Source organism: Symphalangus syndactylus, chromosome 8 (genome assembly GCF_028878055.3).
Source record: "Symphalangus syndactylus isolate Jambi chromosome 8, NHGRI_mSymSyn1-v2.1_pri, whole genome shotgun sequence".
Taxonomy (NCBI): domain Eukaryota; kingdom Metazoa; phylum Chordata; class Mammalia; order Primates; family Hylobatidae; genus Symphalangus; species Symphalangus syndactylus.
The window spans coordinates 61,654,462-61,679,143 of record NC_072430.2 but is presented as its reverse complement, the minus strand read 5'-3'; the positions used below and the strand labels follow the sequence as shown (position 1 = coordinate 61,679,143).

General features: G+C 36.2%; 1 protein-coding gene across 31 annotated transcripts in view; it reads left to right on the top strand.

The window, feature by feature from the left end:
- KTN1 (kinectin 1) overlaps positions 1 to 24,682 on the top strand; it is a 105,168-nt gene that overhangs the window by 15,203 nt on the left and 65,283 nt on the right. For 23 of the 31 annotated variants that reach the window (XM_063645560.1, XM_063645557.1, XM_063645556.1 and 20 more), the window contains 4 exons: positions 16,886 to 17,438; positions 21,389 to 21,523; positions 22,831 to 23,001; positions 24,034 to 24,164. In XM_063645560.1, the coding sequence (XP_063501630.1) occupies positions 16,916 to 17,438; positions 21,389 to 21,523; positions 22,831 to 23,001; positions 24,034 to 24,164 (960 nt within the window). In that variant the 5' untranslated portion in view covers positions 16,886 to 16,915. Of the gene's footprint in view, positions 1 to 6,656; positions 6,781 to 16,885; positions 17,439 to 21,388; positions 21,524 to 22,830; positions 23,002 to 24,033; positions 24,165 to 24,682 lie in introns of all 31 variants that reach the window. The other 8 variants (XM_055289289.2, XM_055289281.2, XM_055289291.2 and 5 more) reach the window with 1 other exon arrangement.

The window sequence follows — 24,682 nt, the reverse complement described above, 5'->3', positions numbered from 1 at the left end:
AGACCTGTCTTGGAGTCTAAGTTTATCCCATGTCTTTAATTGTTCTATCATTTTTTTCTCTTTTCTGTGCTTCATACTAGGAGAATTCATTACTGTCTAGCAATTTACCATTTTATTTTTCTATTTTGTCTAGAGTGTATTGTATCTGTTGAGTCTATATGCCAGTATCTATAATTTTCATATTTTAAATTTGGAATTGCTTTTTCATAATCACCTCTTTCAATTCTCTTTTTGTTTGGCAACCCTTTTGCTACTTAGAAAACCTCTATCTCCTTCTTTAACATGTTCAAATTTAAAAATCTTTGTCAGAGCATTTCATAAAACATCTGGTGTGAATTCATGTTTTTATATGATTGTTTTTTCTTATTAAATTTCTTGCTATGTTTTGGATTAAAAAAACTGGTTTAAATGTTGGACAGACTCATTATTTTGACAACTCTTGCATTCAAATCAAAACTCCGAAATTTCATCTTGTTTTTGAATTTACAAATTGATCAGAAATAGACAACCCCCCCCCCCAAAAAAAAAAAACCAAAAAAAACTTGTTAAACACTGTGAGGGTACTATCAACAAAATTCACACTGGGAAACGCGCTAGGACTAGCTGCTTGGTTTTTTTTCCCTTCCCAACTAAAAGTTCTAAGAATTGTAAGAAACTGAAAAATAAAGAGATAGGTATAGTAGGTGAAAGGAGACAAGAAATATATCAGTCAAGGAATAACAAAATACTTACAAAGCAGTTGGGGAATGTGAACGAACGCTAGCTTTGCATTAAGGAATTAGTAATTTTTAATTTGCTATGACATCGGATGTTTTGTTGTCTTTTTTTCTCCAGGCTTGGAGCTTCTGTAAAGTTATAGCTCTGGATTTGCAGTGTCATTGTTCTTCTCCTCTCTCCTCCCCTCTCCTTTTTCACCTTTTTATTTTTTTAAAACCTCTCTTTTTACAAGCTGTGCAAATCTTGACCCCTTGGTGTCAGGTGGTGAACCTGGTTCTGTTTTGTAGCTGTTACCTTTAGGAACTGAACTATCCAGCCATCTTCCTGGTTCCTTCTTCCCTCTACTCCACTTAAGATAGGGGTTACTGTTTTGAATTTTTATTGCATTTCTTACCCAGTACGATGTTTATCTTAGTTTTGAGTTTAGCCATATCTTTTAAATAATTTCCTTTTATATTCGTGCAAAAGGTTGGTGCAAAAGTGATATTTCACACTATTACTAAGTATTTGGAGGAGGATCCTTATTGGAAGTCGTCGTTATCTTCATTTCTACCTATCTTAGTCTTACTTGTTTTTTGAACCCCAGCTTATGTATCCTGAGTAGTATTCATAGTGTATCCTGAGTGCTCTAGTTCAGTGATCTGTTCCCTTCCTTTGCACAAATCTTTTAATCTTGTTGAATATTTTCCAGCTCTACAGAACACATCTGATATTAGCATCACACTAATTTATGATTACATAATAATTAGTTAGAATCTTTAAGCGTTGAAATGCGATTCTTGCTTTTGCTGCTTGATCTCACTCATCCTGTGTTTCTTCATTCTGTTTTGGAGTTGCTATTCCCACTCAAGCAGAGTAGAGATTTTTTTTTTTTTTTTTTTTTCATTTTTGAGTTTGGACTGGTATCCATTGTTGTCTGAAATATTTTTGCTTGTTGTCTACAACTTGAAAATCAAATATTCAATGTTTTGAATTCATTCTTGAAAACCCTGCTGCTAATTTAAAAGCTATTAAATGAAAGCATATTTCCATTAATTTTAGTAGGGAATTATGAGGCGGTATTTCATCCCAAACAGTTTTCACACGTAGGTAAATATTAATCTAACAATGAAGACAAATTTGTGTAGGTATAAACAAGTTGAAAGTGAATACACTTTATACATAAAATATAATATAGTATAATGAAGGCTAATTGTATTTGCCAAAGGAGAAAGAAGATTTGATAGTGGATGGTAGTGTAGTTGGTAGGGTGTCACTTTTTGGAAAGTCTGTTTCTTCTGTACTGTGTCTTTTCACCAATTCAGGCTTTCTGGAGTTCAGAGTTATCTTGCATTCAGTCTGCACTTAAGTTGTCTGCACAGAAAAGCACCACTAGGGCAATAACAGATAAACACAAGTTGTTCACAACACGGGAAATAGAACACATGCAGAAAAGACGGAGTTGTAGGAGCTGGCAGCTCACTGACTTTCTTGCTCTGCATATGTACACAAAGCATATCTAGGTTCATCCAGTGTACTGTATGTACAGTATAGATCTGTTCCATATGATATAAGCTGACGGGAAATAATTATGTTGAATAAAAGATTGAGTGTGTCTTTGCCTGAAATCATAAATGTTGAAATTTCACTCTATAGAATATTTATTTTGTGTGTGCTTAGGTAAACAGTCACTAATACCAAAAAAGGTCATTGCTTGAAAAGTGGTAATTTTCAAGAGCCATTTTGATGAAAACCAGGTAAATGAACAGCTCATTATGTGGGGTAAGTCTGTAGTAGACTTAGTAACGTGGTGTTCCAGCTTATCTGAACTAGTTGTCGGAATTCCTGCTATTCTAACCAGGTAACTGAAAGAGTAACACAGGATAATACAAATCTTACTGAAACCTTTAGTTGGTTTGCCCTTTGTTCTCATCCTCGTATTCAACACGTTTGTAAACTGGCAAGATTATCTTTAAGTAATTGATTAAAATGTTAGTAAGGTCAGGCGAAGAACTGAGTTTTTTGGTACATTGTTAAGATACTTTCTAAACCATTAATTGGCAACTTTGGGATATTATTGTTTAACCTTTTAAATATTCTCCAATTTATGCCACTATTCAGCCATGTTCAGGATGTATCAATCTTGTCTCCAAGGATAGCTTGTTTACTTTATTGACTGTTCTGACAAAATCAGACACTCCATAATGTGTATTGGGTTTTCCTGATTTAGTAACCCTTTTATTTAAAAAGGTATCTGAGTGATTTTTTTTGATAGTGACTGGTTTGGCAGCTGGGCGCAGTGGCTCACGCCTGTAATCCCAATACTTTGGGAGGCCCAGGTGGGCGGCTCATGAGGTCAGGAGATCAAGACCATCCTGGCTAACATGGTGAAACCCCGTCTCTACTAAAAATACAAAAAATTAGCCGGGTGTCGTGGCAGGTGCCTGTAGTCCCAGCTACTCCGGAGGCAGAGGCAGGAGAATGGCAGGAGCCCAGGAGGCGGAGCTTGCAGTGAGCCGAGATCGCGCCACTGCCCTCCAGCCTCGGCGACAGAGCGAGACTCCATCTCAAAAAAAAAAATAAATAAAAACAATTAAAGAATATTGGTTTTTCAGTCAGTCATACTCTGGTTGGAAAGAGGTACTGTTCATTAAAAAAGAAATTACATTCTGGATTAGTAAATTTCATATAAAGTCTGAATTTATTTTTACTAATTATTTACTAATGTTTATCAGTTTTGTTTGTTGCATAGCTGACAGACTTATTGCTTCTGAAAACTAATATTCCAGTGTTCAGCAGGTTCTAGAATTGCATGGTAATTAATGGTCATTGTTTCTATGGAGATTTTATTACATTATCTTTTGGCTTCTATTGCTAAGTACTGTGTAAGTCTAAATTTTTCGGTACTCTTCTGTGTTGCTTTCAAGACTTGCTTGAGTTACACAACAACAAATCTGTTTAAATATCTTTTATTCTGTTCAAATTTTGTTGCCTTTCCTGAATTGGAAGATCCATAGCTTTCAACAGTTTTTGAAAATTCTCAGCCACTGTGTTTCTTTGCTCTTTCCTCTCCTTGAATTCCCATTTGATTTATTGGACATTCTCATTGTATCCTTTATGTCTGTTAATTTTTCTTTCATATTTTCCCTTATGTATAATTTTTTGTGGTACATTGTCAGTTTTTTAATCAAGTCTGTCTTGTTTGATAATTTAACTTTATATAGTTATCAGGCCATTTAGCTTTTAATTGCTGAGTGTATGTCTGTGTACATATGTATGCACACACATAATTTATAAAGTTCAAGTTCTAATTTTTCTTTTTTTATGAGTTTTCTGTGTTTCTGATTTCTTTTATAACTCTAATGGCTGAAACTTTTGTTTTAATAGTCTTTCACATTCTGTTATCAGTTTTTTGGGATCTACTCCCTGTTTGTATGTGCTACTCTTGTTTATTTTGACTGGAAGTTCACTTCTGGCAGGAGTATATCTGCAAATACTATACTGTACAGACTAGATTGGATAGAGGTCGTTTTTTTCCAGATTTTTCCTTCCCAAGAGTTTTTCCTGAGTCCCAGGGCTTTTGTGGCCACTGAGCCATTTTTTTGTCTTCTTTTTTTTTGAGACAGAGTATCGTTCTGTCGCCCAGGGCGGAGTGCAGTGGCGCAATCTTGGCTCACTGCCAACCTCTGCTGCACAGAAGCACAGATTCAAAGCGATTCTCCTGCCTCAGCCTACGGAGTAGCTGGGATTAACAGGCTGCCGCCATCACGCTCGGCTAATTTTTTGTATTTTTAGTAGAGACGGGTTTTCGCCATGTTGGCCAGGCGGTTCTCGGAACTCCTGACCTCAGGTGATCTGTGAGCCATTTTTATGTCAATATTTGTGGTAGGAAGGGGGCAGTAGGGGGTGTTCTGGATTGGCAGAAACTGTAGATCAGAATTTATGGTTGTAAAATCTTAATGGAGACTTCTGGCCTTTGGAAAAGCAAACAAGCTTTCTCTCGTGTCTTTTTCTCATTTGTGTCAACACTACTTATTAAATCTATTTTTTTTAACTTAGTGATTTGAAATGGCACTGTGATAATATACCAAACTTTTTGTATGTATTTGGGCTATTTTGCCTTTAATTGGGTGTTCTTGGACAAGGTTTAAAAATTCTTGTTTTCATAAGCAAAACTTTTTCAGTAGTCACTTTTGATAGTATTTGATATTCTAATCTACATTTTATGTTTAGTTTGTGAGATGTTTTAGGTATTATGTCTCTTCTGGGGATAAGCAAGAATATCCCCAGAAGAGACATAATACCTAAAACATCTGATCATTTTAGTACTTCCGTTGTTGAGTGACCTAAGGTGATACACCTAAGAGTTATTTTATTAATATTTTATTAATTAACCTATTATGTTCAACTTTAATACCCTAGCTAAACTTTTCCAAAGGATGATAAATTTTTGTGAATGACAAATTTTGAAGTAAGTTTTTCTATTTGTTGCTAAATTTAATTTCATTAAGTTTAAGCATCAGTTATTAAGACGACCCTGTGGTGGTGGGATTGGACAGATTTGTTATGGTTAGGGTAGAGCTAGGACCACTGTGAGAAGTTATAGTATGATGTGATTTTGGATCAAAACTAAAAAGAACTTGTCTTTCTACTAGACAGGCGCTTTAACCAACTAAGCCACGGCGCCGCCGAAGAACTTGTCTTTCTAAAGAAATAAAAAGGGTTTATGGGAGGTATTCGTCCCTGCTTTTCAAACATAGGCTGGCTGCCTGTTCAGCTGGTTCTAATCTCTGAGTGGCTAGTTGGATTAGATGGCCCTTTCTTACTCAGATATCTTATGAAAGGAAAAGTAGGTCAAGATGGTAGATTTTAAGGGGAGGAAAGCTTCTGTACATGGTGTAGCTGTTTTACGGTTACATTATTGGTATGAATTTCATGTTGTAGTGTTAATTTTTGAACAGTTTTGATGACTTAGGTTCTTTTGTCTTCAAAAACTGATTTTATGTGTTGATTTGAAAGACTATTTTAAAAAGTTATTAATTTTTTGGTATTAAAGCTTTCAGATTGTCTAATTATAAATAAGATTTTTTTACCGAATAAACTTTTAACCAGATTATTTCCCATGGAAGTGTTTTTAAATGAGCAGTGCCTTTTCCTGAGAAAATGGGCTGGTTTGGGCATGATGAGTAACAAAAGTCTAGAAGATACTTTCAGCAGCTATCATCTCTGCAATTCCTTTTCAGTTTCTTGGGAAAGCTGTTCAAATGGATTGATATTCTCATATTAAAGGGAAAAAAGTTTGATTAAAAAATAGAAGTCTCATTTGTTGTGACATGACACCTAATGGAGAAATTAAATTTCATTACTCATTTCTGGCATTAGTTGTATTCATTTCAGATTGGGTTAGCAGTACTTTAGAATGGATATTGCTGAAGTAAGGGGTGTGTTAATAAGATGTGAGTCATAGAAATAACTGTCTTGCAGTTTAAAAGAAGAAATTGTACCATAGCTTTGAAATTTTAGTGTGGTCTGTAAAGTTAATCTTAGAAAAGATACTGTAAATGGGATTCCAATGTTGGGGAATTCAATGTTTGGATTTCCTGGATTGTTTTGTCTTTTGCTTGCTTTGAATGTTTTTCCTCTTATTTTAAAGGATAATTGTATAATTGTGTTGTGTACTCCAGGGCCATTATATTTTTGGTGTAGTGACTGACTAGGACAATAGGAATTTAGATGAGTTTTTGCATTTTGATGGCCGTTTCAGGAAATGGTTAATGCTTTGTCTATTTTTCTCATTGAATTTTTTGTTTTTTTAAATTGATTTGTAGAATCATTTATTTTTAAAAATTCTTACTGCAAATGGAATACACTTACAAATATTTAAACATACAGAACTATGTAAAATGAGCCTATCTATTTTCTTGTGTTTTCAAGTACTTTATATTTTTTCTTTTTTTCAGTTAGATTTTCGCTCTGTCACCCAGGCTGGAGTGCAGTGGCGTGACCTTGGCTTGCTGCAACTCTTTGCCTCCTGTGTTCAAGTGATTCTCATTGCCTCAGCCTCCTGGGTGTCTGGGATTACAGGTGCATGCCACTGCACCCAGCTATGTTTTGTATTTTTGGTAGAGACAGGGTTTTATTATGTTGGCCAGGCTGGTCTTAAACTCCTGCCTCAAGTGATCCACCCGCTGTGGGCTCTGAAGGTGCTGGGAGTACATGTGTGAGCCACCACACCCAGCCCTCAAGTGCTTTATATTTTTTCTTATGTTTGAAACTTTATTTGGATGTTTTTAGTCTATTTGAATGATACAGCCTTCTAATGATTAGAAATAACTTAGAGTAAACTAAATTTTTGTATGTATTTGGATTTGTTTTAGATTTTGAGTTCAATTTTATTTTCTTTATCACACTGCAGTATGTTGCTGCCTTGCTATATTAGTTGAAACCATTTACTGTCTCATAGAATTATATGCATGTCTATGTAAACAGAGAATAAGTGCTCTGGAATTTTAGGAGAACTGGCTGTAGACATGGTACTTGAGCTGGAAGAGTAGAACCATATGGAGGCTCAAGTTAGGATTTTTGCTGTAGTTAGGTTTGTAGATACAATATACTTCCTTTCTCAGCAAGATTATAAATTCATTTAAAGTCAGCAAATTTATTTGTGAACACTGTCAGATACCCTGCATTCAAAAACTTAAGTGAGAAATTAAAGTGAGTGCAACTTACAAAGAATGAAAACTACAACAATAATTATAATGTGATTTATAAGACCTTCAACACTGTCTTTTTTTTTTTTTTTTTTTTTGAGAGAGGGTCTCCCTCTGTCGCCCAGGTTGGAGTGCAGAGGTGAAATCATGGCTTACTATAGCCTTGAGCTCCTGTGCTCAAGCGATCTTTCTGCCTTATTCTTCCAAGCAGCTGGGACTACAGGTGCATGCCACCACATCTAGCTAATTTTTTATTGTTTGTAGAGACAGGGTTCTGCTATGTTGCCCAGGATGGTCTTGAACTCTGGGCTCAAGCAATCCTTTCTCCTTGGCTTCCCAGAGTGCTAGGATTAAAGGGGTGAGTCACCGTGCCTGGCCACCATCTTTTTTCCCCTTATTCTCTGCTTATGACTTTGCTTCTCATTTCATAAAGGGAATAGTAGCATTAGGAACAGAATTTTCACAAATGTCTATACCATCTACCTCCTTTCCTGTCCTGGGTCTGTGCTTTTATATTCTTCCTTCTTTATGTTTCTACAGATGAACTGGCTGTGCTACCATCTAAGGCCAGTCACTCTATCTACTTGTCCAAATTCTGTCCTTTCTTGCTGTTTGAAAACATTGCCTCTCACTCCTGCATCATTATTCTCTCCCTTTTTACTGGATCATTTTTTTGTCAGCATATTATCATGTTGTAATTTCTCCCATCTTTAAAAACCAAACTGTTAACCTCATATTCTCTTCCAAGTTCCATCTTATTTCTCTGCATCCTTTCACAGGAAAGCTGCTTCAAAGAATTGTCCACACTTGCTAGAGTTCTTCTAACTTTTAAATTCATTTCAATCAGGTTTTGATCACCACTACTCTACTGCTTTGGTCAAAGTCACCAGTAACGTCTGTGTTGCTAAATTCAGAAGTCAATTACTAGTTTTCATTGTATTTTACTTACCAACCCTATTTGTCAAAATTGATCCATCTCTCCTCCTTAATAGACTGTTCATCTGGCGTCGAGGACAGCAAACTCCTAGTTTTCTTTCTAGCTCTCCTCAGTCTCCCTTGAGAGTTTTTCATTTTCCTGTTGTTGAATTTCAGTGCTTCAGTCTTGAGACCTGGTCTCTATTTATACCCATTTGTTTGGGATTTTATCCAAGTTTATGGCTTTAAATATAGTCCGTTTGCTGAATACTTCCAAATTTATATCTCCAGCCTTCACTTGTCACGTGACAACTTATTTAGCTGTCTACTGGACATCTCCACTTACCTAAAACCTAGCTCCTTCAGCCTTAACCATGTCCCTGCCACATTTCCCCTATCTCAGTAAAGGGCAGCTCCTTTGTCTTTGGCCTAGTCTAAAAGCTTTGGAATTGTCTTTGGCTTTGTTTATTCTCTCATAGCCCACATCCTGTCCATCAACAAATCATCTTGGCTCTACCTTTATAAAGTATCAAAAATTTGACCACCTCACCTGCTGCCATCATCTCTAAATTATTTCAGTTGTCACCTGACAGTTCTCCCTGATTTCACTTTCTCCCTACACCCTTCCCTGGTCAGACCCCTCCAGTAGTTTTCCCACATTACTGAGAGTGTTAGCCACAATCCTTTTCCTGTAAGAAACTACATGAATTGTTAACCATATCCCCTCTCCCTTTCAAATTCTCTTTGACCTCATCAGTTTATCCTTTTGTTCATTCTACCTGAACCACGTTGTCCTTACTGCTCTTGCTCATATATAGCAGGTATGTTACTGTCTCATGATCTTTGTGCTTGCTCTTCCCTCATTCACTGTATTTTGCTCTTCACTTAGATATGGATAGCAACATGGCTGTATCTTTCACTTACTTCAGGTCTTTATTGAGATGTCATTTTTTAAAAATGAAATAATCTCTGACCATTCTACTTTAAATTTTAGCCATTAGGAGTTTGAGACCAGCCTGGCAACATGGCAAAACCCTGTCTCTATATTAAATAATTTAAAAAAAATTAAATAAAATTTAACCACCGTCCACATCTTCCTGTGCTCCCTATTTCTCTTCCCTCCTTATCACTATTCTTGCTACTTATTACCCTTTCATATACTGCATACTAATTGTTGGTCTGTCTTACCACTTAGTAGAATGTGAGCTCTGTGAGTGCAGGGTTTGTGGCCCTTTTACTGCTGTCTACTCAGAATGTCCTAGAGCAGTCCTGACATATGGTCAGTGCTAAATAACAAATGAATAATAAAGACTATTGTGGAAGAGAGTTGAAATTACATATTCATAGGTTTGATTTAAGCTGGGTTTTGAAGGATAGGTGGAGATTTCATACAAAGGACACGGCAAAGATTTTTAGATTTGATTGCAGGGATAAGGTGAAGTGCTTTAAATGGAACTTTAGAAAGTGGTTCCTTTGGTTGCCTGATTTAGAATCCATAGTAGCCTCCTACTGCTGATTTTTCCCACATGGTTGACTGCTGATCTTTTCTAGCTGGTCTTCCCATATTTTGTTCAAAATCTGATCTAGAACTCTCAGATAGGAACCTATTCCTATATTCTTAATCTTGTCAAGGGGTTTCCTCATTTATGGAACCTTCCAGGCATGACATGTTGGAATCGTCTTATTAGCATCCTCACTCACTTTCAAATAGTTGCGTTTTCTTGTTGTTCCACCCAAGTATTTCTGTGTTGAAATTGATTTGTTGTCATCGGATCTACTTAAACTACTGAAAGTCATTTTAATTAGTCTCCTTGCAACTATTTTTAACCTATCCGTTTGGTTTTATTTATTTATTTAGTTATTTGAGACGGAGTATTGCTCTGTCGCCCAGGCTGGAGTGCAGTTGGAGATCTAATTCTTTAGCTCGTTTCTGCTGCCTCTTCTTCATGATGGCTTATCACATGTTCTGTTATTTTTGTGTTGTGGGCTTACATCTGGATAATAATTTTAAAAAACCTTAAGGAGCCTGGCTTGGGGAAGGATTCCACCAAAGAGGTTATGCATTTGCTTCTGCCATGGGTACTCTGGGCACCACCAACTGGGAGCCACTTAAATTTTTTGGCTGGCATATCCGAGATCATGCAAGTAGTTTGGACCCTAAAGCCATGTGAGAAGAAACTCATGGATAAAAATTTTTAAGTAAGACTCTGAGTGAAGGCCGAATTGGGACTAAAAGCCAAGACTCTTGCCTTCCATTTTACTGCCTCATTATATTGCTATTCACTAATCTTAAAATAATTTACTTTTGCTCAGGATATATCTGCAATATAACACGCATACTGTATTTGAAGGTTATCAACTACATGATGGCTAATATTTAATTTTAGCAGGAGGAGTTCATTGTAGCTAAACCTTTTGCGGAATGGAAATCTAATTAAATGATACTTGGCTACCAATAGTAAACTTTTTATCACTGTAGAGTACTTACCATAAATCATTTTTCTTAAAAAAGATTATCTGTTTAAAAAAAAATAAGATAGTATTGTGGGTTTAAAGAAAGGTAAACATGGTATGAAGAGTGGCACATTTGGAATGCCAAGTATTTAGATTCAGTGTGATCAGATTACAGATAGTTTTTTTTGTTGTTTTTTGTTTTTTTTAACCTATGAACATTATTTTTACAAATAATGGCTTTCAGCTTAGGCCTCACAGCTACTTCTGTAATATTTTAACTGTATTCAAATAATGAAATAAAGCTCTTATAGGCTACTCTGGGAGCCTGTATATCTTAAAGGTGTATTCATTTAGTTGTCCAGACATTGATTTATACTGGAACTTTTATGAAATTATGCATTCCTGTGTTGAAAATTAACCTTTCCCTCAATACTGTTTTTGTTTTTTCAAATGTGTCTTCTTGCTTTATATGTTTTTTGGTGGAAAAAGACTTTCACTGTGTTCAGATTTCAGTCTTGAATTTTGATTTGTTAAGTTTTTGCTAATTTTTTTTTGAGTCACTTCAGCTGATAAAATTGTGTCAATTGAAGGACAGAAATATTGATAAAATTAGTTTTTTTGTGTCATTTGTTTTCAATGTTTTTAATGTGAAGAAAAGGGTAGCAGAAGCAAGAGCAACTGAAACGCTATAGTAAGAAAATATAATTCAAAATTGTTGTATTACTTGAAATTTAATAGTATACTTATCAAAATGCCTCAGTTTTTTCACGTAATATTAACAATTCTTATGTTTGTGTAAGCTTTTAAAAGTTTAATACTGTGCATTCAGGTTGGTTACTTAAATTATTGTTTCAATGTGAAATTTTAAAAGTTGAACAATTAACCAAACAGTAAAATGTTTGTAATAATCTCCCTTCAAAAAATGTAATGATTCTCATTTTTTAGGTATCATCTATGAGTGTATATAATACTTAACACAAAACTTTTAGTCTTTCTGCTGTGTAATATATTTTGCTGCATTACAGTCTTAATTATTTTAAATGGTTGTGTGATGTGTCTTCACATGTCCCACACTGAAACAGTTTCATTGTTTTATTATATAAACAGTGTGGTCTGTCTTGTATATACATAAATATATTACCCTTTTTGGTTAAGCAGTTCTATTGAAATTCTAATAATTGCCGCCAGATTTTTATATCACTTAAAATTTTAGGTTCACCTCTTTGTTACATTAATATAAATGGGTCATTGTGCCTTCTGAGAAGTTTGTAAAATTTAACTCAGTGATGTGTCTCAGTTTTTGTATGAACAAATGTAAGTTATAGGAGGGCGAGTAAATAGAATTTTAAAACTATTTGATTAGTATTTGTAATACGTACTCTGACGAAACACGACTTACATATTATGCGTGTTAACATTGTAATTTTTTTTAGTTCTTTTAAGATAGGGCAGGAATGAAAACTCTCATCGTAGAGCAGGATTTTAAACCTGGGGCCCGTGCTTATTCTTCAGGGAATCCAGAAACCTTCTGGAGATTATATGTAAAACTTAGTGAGTGTGGATACTTTTTTCTTTGAGAAAGAGGGTCAGTATCTTTATCAATTTCTTGAAAGATTTATGTCCAAGTGAAAGATAAAAGACAATGGTGTGGAATGTGGTTTTAAAATAGTTTGGACTTGCTTTCCTATTGTTCCATGGATATTTCTCTCCTGGTTCTCTTGACAGAGAAATCCTATTTGCCACCACTGGCTGTTTATCGCATTCAGATTGGAATCTATTATGACTTATGTGTGATGAGGTTAAAGAGATAACTAATATTAGAAAGGGTAAGCCAGGCTAGGTGGTACATGCCTGTAGTGTAGTTCCAGCCACTTGGGAGGCTGAAGTGAGAAGACCTCTAGAGTTTGATGCTGCAATGCGCTATCATAGGGATTGTGAATAGCCAATGTGGTCCAGCCTGAGCAGTGTATATATAGAGACCCCATTTCTTAAAAGTGTAAAAATATTATACATTTTTTTGTGATAACTCAGGTTGTGAGTTAGCAAAAATCACCAGTGTGAATTATTTCTTCCATGTGTGAAAGAACAACATGAGCATCCACATGTCTCCATGTTTTTCAACTCAACAAACGTGTATTGAATTGCATACTGTGGACTTAGAAAATTTTAATGACGTGGTTCTTATTACCCAGAGCTAAATTAACTTTGTCTCAACCTCTTTCCTTTTATTTTTCAGTTTTGCCTCCCTGCTTTTAAAACTTTGTGTTTGTTCTTCCCTGAATTTTCCTCAATTTCATTCTCAGTTCCTTTTTGTCTCCTCTTTTTTCCTCCTTATGTAATTCTAATGCTCATGGGTAAAATGTGAATCTGAGGTATATTAATTGGTATTGTAGTATTTATTCAATAAACACTCATGTTTTGCCTTTTTAAAATAATGTTTTATGAATTTTTCATAAACAAAGTTTAAAACTAGAGTATTAAGGCAAATGAGACTGTCCCCATGATTCTGGCACAACTCCTTAGTTACTGAACTTGCATACATGAAATGTTTTGATCATATAAATACGTATGATTTTGACTTTTTAGCAGCATTGAATTGAATTTAACAAAATTTTAGTGTTAATGGTTTTAATACCTATACTTTGAGTTGATATTTGCTGATTGAAATCATTCTGATTTTGAATGTTTTATTTCTTAGTTTTTATGTAATGTTGCTGTGAACTTTTTTTTTTTTTTTGAGACAGTCTTGCCCTGTTGCCCAGGTTGGAGTGCAGTGGCACGATCTCGGCTTACTGTCACTGCAACCTCTGCCTCCTGGGTTCAAGCGATTCTTTTGCATCATCCTCCTAAGTAGCTGGGATTACAGACACGTTCCACCATGCCCGGCTGATTTTTGAAGTTTTAGTAGAGACGGGGTTTCACCATGTTGATCAGGTTGGTCTCGAATTCCTGACCTCAAGTGATCCGCCTGCCTCGGCCTCCCGAAGTGCTGGGATTACAGGCATGAGCCACCGTGCCCAGCCTGTGAACATCTTTCTATATGTTTTTTTCTTGCAAATAAATTCCTAGGGATAAAGAATTGGGATTATTGGGTTAAAGGAATGCAAACATTTTCTTCTTTTTTATTCTTCTAAAAAAAAAAAACAGGATACATGTGGAGAACGTGCAGATTTATTACATAGGTATACATGTGTCATGGTGGTTTGCTGCACCTACTGACCCATCCTGTAAGTTCCCTCCTCTCAACCCCCACCCGCAACAGGCCCTGGTGTGTGTTGTTCCCCTCTATGTGTCCATATGTTCTCAGTGTTCCACTCCCACTTATGAGTGAGAACATGCGGTGTTTGGTGTTCTGTTCCTCTGTTAGTTTGCTGAGGATGATGGCTTCCAGCTTCATCCATGTCCCTGCAGAGGACATGATCTCATTCCTTTTTATGGCTGCAGCAAACATTTTCTTGATTCTTAATCTCTTGGTGTCTAGTTAGGTTCAGAGCGCGAAATGCATATTGAGACTCAGGTGAGCTCAAGTGAAGGTGAATTGAATTGTATGAAGAGGGACTCCCATGAAAATCTAGAGACAGAAAGCTTGATTCCTTCAGGCCTATATATGGGACCTGGAAAAGGAAACTAGAAAATCATTAAAACATTTGAAGAATCAGTGTTTCAGAATTCTTGTGGTCTCATACCCTCTCTTTTCCTTGAACATTTGCTACTTTTTCTTTCTATACAGGTGAATTTGCTGTGTTTGATCATAATTTCTGCTTTCCTAAAACCTAGGTTTGTACAGGGCTGCAGCTTATTCATTAGGCCTTTTTGACTTTTGCCCCTTTTTTCAGCTTCTGTTATTGCTGCTAAGTGCCTTAGCGCCTCTTCTTCACCAAAGCAAAAACTTGAAGCATTCCAACTCATTGTTTTGTGCTTTTTCTCCCTCGGCTGCCCAGCTTATGTTGAATAGGCTGTGTATTCTATGGATGCTATGTTTAAAAAAAATTCCGGGCTCTTTTAAAGCATTCCTGGTTGACGAATCACACTTACACAGGCACAGTAAAATGTGTCTAATTTTAAAACCTGGGTAGTTCATGTTAATTTGAATTATCAGGGAAACAATTCTGTATGGAGTTTCTTTTAGTATTTTGTTAGCATGTGATTCCTTTTCCCCCTTAACTTGTTAAAACCTTGTCTTAGTATATCTAGGGTTTAACTAATACTGTTAAAAAATTGCTTATGGAAGTATGAAGTGTTACTTCAGACATATAGATTAATAGCATGCCTATTGAACAAACAACAGTAATTCCTTGGTATATGCAGGAGATTGGCTTCAGGACCCCTGTGTATACCTAAATCTAAGCATGCTGGAAGTCCTGGAGTAGTCCCTGTGGAACCCGAGTATACAAAGTTGACCCTCCATATACTTGAGTTTTACGTCCAGCAAATACTGTATTTTCAGTAACAATTGGTTAAAAAAAAAAATCCATGTGTAAGTGGACCTGTGCAATTGAAACCCACGTTCTTATAGTTCTGGCAAAGTCTTATATTCAATAAACTCACATTTATCCAATTTAAAATCGGATACTTTCTTAGGTGTAAAATAATTCTTAGACTAAGTCCCCTGTTTGGGTAGAATTTAGTTTCTTTATCTAATCATTACATATCAAGACTCTCCAAATAGATAATTTAAAAACTTAAAAAATTCTCAGATTTATTTTTACATTAAAAGTGCAGCAATTAACTTTAATTTGCTTTATCCTAAACGTGTCCTGATGTTTAATTATAGCTGTATTATATACCTTGTCTTTTTCTACAACACATTTGAGATGACATAAGAATACAAGTCACTTTTGTGTGGCTTATGCATGTTTGTAAGGAGCATCAATATCTAGAATCTCAACATCAGAATCATTTTTACTTTGAGATTTAATTTTAGCAGGAACTACCTTTCACGTAAGTGATATCTATATTCAAGGCAGATGTTGGTAGTCAAGTTACATCTCCCCCCCCCACCGCCACCGCCGTACTTACTGAGTCAATCTAAAAGTAGGGCCGATGTTCTGTTGATGAGGCAAAGCCTTTTATTTAGCAATTTCGGTAGGATGTTGATGGCAGCCTTGCTTTTGCTGTATAACTTGTTTTGTGCAGTATGGGGTGCCTTTAAAAAACTGAGGTAAGTTCCTAACTTGTAATTTATTTCACTGTTTTATTTTTTTGAGACACAGACTTGCTCTGTTGCCCAGGCTTGGAGTGCAGTGGCAGAGTCACAGCTCACTGAAGCCTCGACTTCAAAGGCTCAGGTTATCCTCCCACCTCAGCCTGCAAGTAGCTGGGACTACAGGCTCACTTAACTACGCCCAGCTAATTTTCTTGTCTTTTTTTTTTTTTTTTGTGAAGGCAGGGTTTCGCCATGTTTCCCAGGGTAGGCTGGAACTCCTAGGCTCAAGTGATCCGTCCGCCTCAGCCTCCTAAAGTGGTGGAATTCAGGCATGAGCCACTGCGCTTGGTCTGTAATTTATTTTAATGCCAAATGCCACATCCTAACATTTCAATTTTAATTTTATTAGATTTTTATATTCTTGATAGATCCTACTGCATCATGAGGCTGATAGTCACTGGTGTAGAGATGCAAGCAGTTTGTGACTGGTCTTAATCTGTAAATAAACCACGTCTTTTTGCGTGTGTGTGCATTTCAGAATATGACACTTTTAATGAATGTCCATTGAGTTGGTAATAGTACCTCTTTATTTTCACATGTAGTAGTTATCAACACTGTACAATAAACAAAAAAGTTAACTACTAATAAAGTACCAAAAGTGGATATTTGGGGAAAAGAAAGTAATGAATATTTAAATGTTTTCTCTTCAATTAGGATATTTTCACATGATTTAGAAATGGAAGGTTGTGTTCTACTCCTTCTAGTTACCACGTCTTATTTTTCATAGTATATATGAATTGTAGTTGGCAAATAAATCAAGAATGTGATTTAAAGAACTAACCTGTTTAGGTTTGTAGGTCAAGTTAGATTTGAAATGACACTTGAAAGAGCAGCAGTTTTGACTTTAATTTTTATGAGACTGACAGTTTCTTTTTTTTTTGTCCCCACCTTCTTCCCTATTTAGGTTTTATAGGATCACATTGACAAAAGTACCATGGAGTTTTATGAGTCAGCATATTTTATTGTTCTTATTCCTTCAATAGTTATTACAGTAATTTTCCTCTTCTTCTGGCTTTTCATGAAAGAAACATTATATGATGAAGTTCTTGCAAAACAGAAAAGAGAACAAAAGCTTATTCCTGCCAAAACAGATAAAAAGAAAGCAGAAAAGAAAAAGAATAAAAAGAAAGAAATCCAGAATGGAAACCTCCATGAATCCGACTCTGAGAGTGTACCTCGAGACTTTAAATTATCAGATGCTTTGGCAGTAGAAGATGATCAAGTTGTACCTGTTCCATTGAATGTGATTGAAACTTCAAGTAGTGTTAGGGAAAGAAAAAAGAAGGAAAAGAAACAAAAGCCTGTGACAGAAGAGCAGGTCATCAAAGAAAGTGACGCATCAAAGATTCCTGGCAAAAAAGTAGAACCTGTCCCAGTTACTAAACAGCCCACCCCTCCCTCTGAAGCAGCTGCCTCAAAGAAGAAACCAGGGCAGAAGAAGTCTAAAAATGGAAGCGGTATTGTAATCTATTTATTTAATTTTGTTGTATGATTTGGAGCTTAGAATTGAGATATTCTGTTAGGTACATACACAGAATGTTTAATACTGAATTTGAAACCAAGATTATTCTTTTCATTATGTGTTTGCTTCATTAACATTAATTGCTGGTAGAAATTAGTATTGATCATAAAATGGCACTTTAAACTTCAGGGCCCGATGCAGTGGCTCATGCCTGTAATCCTAGCACATTGGGAGGCTGAAGTGGGAGGACCCCTTGAGCCCAGGTGTTTGAGACCAGCCTGGGCAACAAAGTGAGACCTCATCTCTACAAGAAATTAAAAGAAAAAAAAAAAAACTCATGCATCTTATAAATATCCAACTTTGGCTATTTTACTAAAACCACTTAGGACCTGTAAATATCAGCAGTTAACGCACTTCACTTTCTAAATGATGTGATAAGAATTAAAGGTGAAAAGCTAAAATCAGATATCATTTCTCACCCTTGATTGCTTCATTTTGCTAACATTTATCATATATCTGTTTTATGCTAGGCATTATGCTAGGTAATAGGGCTACAGAGATGAAATAGTGCATTTTCGAGGTAGTTGTGTGCTAGCTGTAGACACAAGTAGGTCATTATGAAAGATTTAGTGTAATGGTCTAGATATGTCTAAACCAGTGTAGGAATTCTAAGGTAGACCACTTAAAGCATGTAATGCCAGAAATTTTTAAAGTTTGGGTGAGTACTAGTTAGGTTTTTTGGGTGGATGGGGAGGGGAGGGAGATTCCAGGGAAAGGGGGTTGATAGGTACAATGGAAAAGCCTTGAGAATTGGCGTGGTGGTGTGTGAAACTGTAAACAGTTTGTTTTATTTGAAAGGACTTGTATGTACCATTAAGTCATTTGTGTGTCTTAACTTGTAGGAGGTTATATTGGATTTTTTTTTTTTTTGAGACGGGAGTCTCACACTCTCGCCCAGGCTGGAGTGCAGTGGTGCGATCTTGGCTCAGTGTGTCCTCTGCTGCCCAAGTTCAAGTGATTCTCCTGCCTCAGCCTCCTGAGTAGCTGGAATTATAGGCGTGTGCTACCACACCCAGTTAATTTTTGTATTTTTAGTAGAGATGGGGTTTCACAATATTGGCCAGAGTGGTCTTGAACTCCTGACCTCAAATGATCCACCTGCCTAGGCCTCACAAAGTGCCGAAATTACAGGCGTGAGCCACCACGCTCGGCCCGGTTGTATTGGATTTTAAATATTTGCATGTCGGCTAGGATCAAGGCATAGTAAGAGCTACATGTTTTAGTTGGGGAAAAGGACATGTAAGCCAGTAAAAAAAATGTGGTTTATGTAGGAGATAGACAAAGTATAGAGGAAATATAGAAGCTAAAGCAACTACTGCTTATGCTGGGCTGAAAGGCTTTACAGAGGAGGCAGTGCCTGAGCATTGAATCGCTTCATCAAGCAGATAGTGGGGTCTCATTCCTCATGGGCAGAATATCATGTAAAGGCACAGAGCTGCAAGAGTACAGTGTATTGTTGAGCCATACAATGTGAGGTATAGAGAGTGGTAGGGAACAGAGCTGAAAAGATAGCAGTGGCTAGATCGTGGTGGTTTTTGGATACTGTGCCAGGGAGCTAGGACTTCTTAGGTTAGCCATTGTTGAAGATTTTTAAGCAGTTTAGTTACATGGTCATATTTCTATTTTAGAAATTTTTTTTGGCAGAGCTAGCAAGAACAGATTTCATGGGGCAGTATTTGACTAGTTAAGAGGTTATTGTAGTTTTCAAAAATTACGATGTAGGCCTGAACTGTGGTAGTGACAGAAGAAACACAGTTGAGAAGTATGCAAAGTAAGAATGACACGAATAACCTCACTATATAGAAGTGTGGCAGATAAAGGAGAAGACAGGATTAAAGCTGATCTCCCAAGTTCTGAGTTAGGTTGGGGGTGGCAAACTGCAACCTGTGAGCCACGTGTAGCCCACTTCCTTTTTTTATGCCCATGAACCAAGAACGCTTTTTGCATTTTAAATGGTTGGGAAATAGAATAATACTTTGAGAAATGTAAAAATGTAAAAAAAAGTCAAATCTCAGTATTCATAAAGTGTTTTTATATGCAGCTACATTCATTCACTCATTCATAATATGTTTATGACTGGCTTTCATGCTGCAGCGGCAGGCTTGAATAGTTGTACCAGAGTCTATATGGCCTATAAGGCCTAAAGTTTTTACTACCTGGCCCTTTGCACAAAAAGTTTGCCTACTTGTGCTTGGCAGATGGTTGGTAGCACTAAAATAGGTAATACTGGAGAGAGACTAGATGTGAATGGAGAAGAGAACACTTCCAGTTTGTGTTTCCAATGCCTGTGGGGCCATCTACTGAGTAGAGCAACTCAGGATGCAGTAGGGTATGTAAATGTAGAAAAGTAGATTCAGAAGCCTTAAGCATGAAGGGGAGTAGAAGGCATGGGAGTAGATAACTCATCCAAGGGAAGTATTTTAATTGAAGCCCCAACCCTGAGAACAAGCAATATTCAGTAGAAGCAGTTCCCAAAGGATACTGCAAAGGAATATTTCAAGTGTAAGAAGAGAATTATCATGGGAGCTGATAGGAGATAATTTATTTTATTTATTGTGGCAAATTACATATAGCATGAAATTTACCATTTTAACAATTTTTAAGTGTGTAGTTGTGTGGTGGTAAGTACATTCACATTCTTATATAATCATCACCACCAGCCAAGTCCAGAACTCTTTCATCTTCTCCAAATGAAACTCTGTATGCATTATACACTAATTCCCCATTCCGCCTGCCTCCCCCTTTTCCCTCGTCCCTCTCCCATCCCCCATATCTTGACAATTACCCTTCTACTTTCTGTCTTTATGAATTTGACTACTCTGGGAATGTCATATAAGTGAAATTATGCAATATTTATCTTTTTGTCACTGCCATATTTTACTTAGCATAATGGAGAGGAGAGAATTTTAAGAAAGGGGTAGAGATCAAAAGGATAAAATGCCAGAGTAGTCAAATAAGGATTAATGAATATTTGTAGAATATGGCATTTGGGACACTGGGGGATCTGAGTTAATCCTTTTGTGGAAGGAAAGAGATAAAAATCAGGTTGCAATTAGTTGAGGAATGATTGGTAGAAAAGGAACTAAGAGTATTTTGTCAATATGTAAGGAAATGGATGTGGGATGCTGGGAATTATGGTGATGGGGAAGGGTTTTCTCTTCCTTACCTTCCCTTCCGTTCCTTCTTTTCCTTCCTTTCCTTCCCTTTCTTTCTTCCTTTTCTTTTTTTTCTTTTCTTCTTTCTTTCTCTGTTTCTCTCTCTTTCTCTCTTCCTTTCGTTCGTTTGTTTCTTTCGTTTTTCTTTCGACAGGGTCTTGCTCTGTTGCTGAGGCTCGAGTGAATGTGTGATCTTGGCTCACTGCAGTTTCGACCTCTGGGGCTCAAGCTATCCTCCCACCTCAGTCCCAGAGTAGCTGGAACTATAGGTGTGCGCCACCACACCTGGCTAATTTTTTTATTTTTTTCATAGAGATGGAGTTTTGTAGAGATGAGGTTTCACCACGTTGCCCAGGCTGGTCTGGAATTCCTGGGTTCAAGTGATCCTCCTGGGTTCAAGTGATCTGCCTGCCTCAGCCTCCCAAAGTGCTGGGATTACAGGTGTGAGCAGCTGCACCTGGCCGTTTATTTTTTAAGATGATAGAGACTTGATCATGCCTGTAGGCTCAGTAGGGTTGAAAATAGCTGAGGAATGGGAAAGGAGGAGTAAGTACATTGAAGAGCTGCTGTAGTGGAGTAAGAAAGCTAGAATAAGTTATTGATGAGAGCGTTATATGTCAGACTTTAAATTTTTAGTGGTAAAGCATCCTGGGAATTATTCAATGATTGCATCTTTTCTGTTATGTTCATTGTTTGCCACAATTATTTTTTTCGTTTGTGTTTAATAAAGATGACCAGGATAAAAAGGTGGAAATTCTCATGGTACCATCAAAAAGGCAAGAAGCATTGCCCCTCCAAGAGACTAAACAAGAAAGTGGATCAGGGAAGAAGAAAGCTTCATCAAAGAAACAAAAGACAGAAAATGGTGAGATGTTTAGATATGTATTTTTATAATGCTAATTCTAGAGAAGTACACCAGCACAAGGACCCTGGAAATCTCACACGCTCTTTAGCTCCTAGTTTAATGTGTGCTAATGACAACTGTAATACTAATGCAGGTCTAAAATTATCTTTAGCCTTATGACTTTATAGCGCTTTGACAGATGGGCAGAGTGTACATTTGAGATGAAAAAGTTTATATACCATTTACAAAAGGCAAAGCATTTATAAATATTCTTAACTCAGTTTTGAAAAAAATAAATAGCATACAGACCATAGAAGAAAAACATTCTTGAAGTATTTGTACTTTTTAATATCACTTAAAGATTATGCTTCAGGATATTAGCTAGATCTGGCATTAGCTTACATTTCCAATTAATTCCTAAACAGAACTCACGTGTATATGGCAAGCATCAAATTATAAGAGATGGAGCAATCTTATTTGTTCACAGTTTTCCAGGGAAAGCTTGGCTGTGAAATTTGTGAAGACTAATAAACAACTTAAAATTATGACATATCAATTAGGTATGAGAGAAATATTACCTGAATATATTTGTTAAAATTAAATTTTAAACAATTTTAAATAAAAGAAGAGACATATATAAGTACAAAAGCTCTTTTTAAAAGGTAGGAATGAAAAGAGATTTTCATCTGGGTGTGGAAGTTTGTATCTCTAACCAGCAGACATTAGGCTTAATGTTCAAACGCTTCAAATTCTTCCCATTAAAATTAGGAACAAAATAAAGAGGCTTCCTTCTTCCACTTTTAATGTTATTTTGGAAGTTTTAGCAAGTGTAGATGTGCCGTGGAAATTAGAGGCATAACTATTCAGAAATGAGAAGCTATCTGCAAGGAGCACTGTGATTTTTGCACTTAGCAAGTACAAAGAACTTGATTAAAAATTATCAACTACAATAAGTTGGTAAAGTACCAATATAAATAAAAACTAATAGTTTTCCTTGAGCACTAATTAAGTGGAAATAATTCTTATATTAAAACAAAAATTAAATGAGACCTAAGGATGCGTAAAAAGTTTTTAGATACCATTAAAGGAGATATGCTATACACTTTTAGATGACTTAAATGATTTACTATAAAATAAGACTGTTGAGCTGGTACAGCTTCATTAGAATGAGTTTTGACTTGTTAAATGATGAAATAGGAATTTAAAACCAATTTGAGCTACTATTAAAGGTTTCAAAATAACTGCATTTATCATTAAAGTATGCTTGCATGTCATTTACTCTGTTTTTTAAAAATTCTAATTACGATTTTGTTGAACTTAAATTGCAGTCTTCGTAGATGAACCCCTTATTCATGCAACTACTTGTATTCCTTTGATGGATAATGCTGACTCAATTCCTGTGGTAGATAAGAGAGAGGTTATTGATTTGCTTAAACCTGACCAAGTAGAAGGGATCCAGAAATCTGGGACTAAAAAACTGAAGACTGAAACTGACAAAGGTAATATATGGGATTTATAGTCTTTTGTACTATAAAAACACATTTCTGAGTTCTGATGGAGTCACAGATTTCATTTTCTTATAGAAACAATGCATTTCAAAAGAATCAAATCCTTGTGGTAGAAGACTTATTGGTAGTCTTTTAGTCCAACCTCCTCAGTTTTATAGATCTGGAACTTGAATTTGACTTATTAAAGGTCCTACAGCTATTTTGCTATCTGATGATTATTTCCCAGCTGCTACTGTCTCCTGTGATGTTTCTTGGCTAATTCATAACTTTTTTTTTTAATAGACTTTTTTTTTTTAGAGTAGTTTTAGGTTCACAGCAAAATTCATTGGAAAGTTCAGAGTTTCCACATATCCCGTTTCCACATATGTATACAACTACCTTTTTAAACTTATAATTTAGCTGAAGTATTAAAAGCCCTAGGCTCCTTTGAGTCTGATGGGTGGCAGCTCTTTTTAAGAAGAGGTTGTTAATGCCTAATACGAGAACCTTGGGAAAATAAGGGTGGGTGGGTCAGGAGGTGCTTGATGCATGGATTTTTAAAATGTCAGGATGGTTTGCATATATTTGATCTTCATAGAATCAGATTTCCTTTTTATAATTACCTTAGAACTTATTTTCTCATGTGTAGAATTTGGCTTAATATCTCTCAGGATTATTTTGTTTTTCACAGTTTGTTGTCAGTGTGCAAGGATTATTAAAGTTCATTGAGATTATTGTGAATATAATAGTGCAGATTTTAGCACATACTAGACACCTAAGTGATTTTTTTTTAAAGTGAGGGTATAGTGGCATTTTAGTATTTTGCAGTTTGAGCAAACTTTTAGCTAATGTAATTATTCCGTATTATAGATGATAAACCCTTTTTTTCCTCTTGACTGGAGTATTTGTTTTATTTAACCTGAACTATATATCTGTTTTCTTTTGGTTATTGACTTTCTGGGCCATGAATTCTTCATGCTTACCTTTGCTGAAGTTATTACTTGTGTTATTTAAATGCCAACTCTTTGTTTTTTTCAAATTAAGAAAATGCTGAAGTGAAGTTTAAAGATTTTCTTCTGTCCTTGAAGACTATGATGTTTTCTGAAGATGAGGCTCTTTGTGTTGTAGACCTGCTAAAGGAGAAGTCTGGTGTAATACAAGATGCTTTAAAGAAGGTAAGCGTGTTTTTTGATTATGGGCATATTCATGACCAGTCATTAGAAGTTCACCAAACAAGACTTTAGCCAGAGCAATTAATATCTACTCCCATCCTTAACATCTCAGAACATACATCTGGAATGCCTTCAGAAATTACTTTATATATTGTATTAGTCCATTTTCATGTCGCTGATAAAGAGATACCCGAGACTGGGTAATTTATAAAGAAAAAGAGTTTAAATGGCTCACAGTTCTACGTGGCTGGGGAGGCCTCACAATCATAGTGGAAGGTGAAAGGCACATCTTACATGGTGGCAGGGAAGAGGGAATGAGAACCAAGCGAAAGGGGTTTCCTCTTATAAAACCATCCGTCCTTGTAAGGCTTATTTACTACCACAAGAACAATATGGGGGAAATCGCCCCCATGATTCAGTTATCTCCCACCAGGTCCATCCCACCACACATGGGAATTATGGGAGCTACAATTCAGGATGAGATTTGGGTGGGGACACAGCCAAACCATAACATTCCGCTC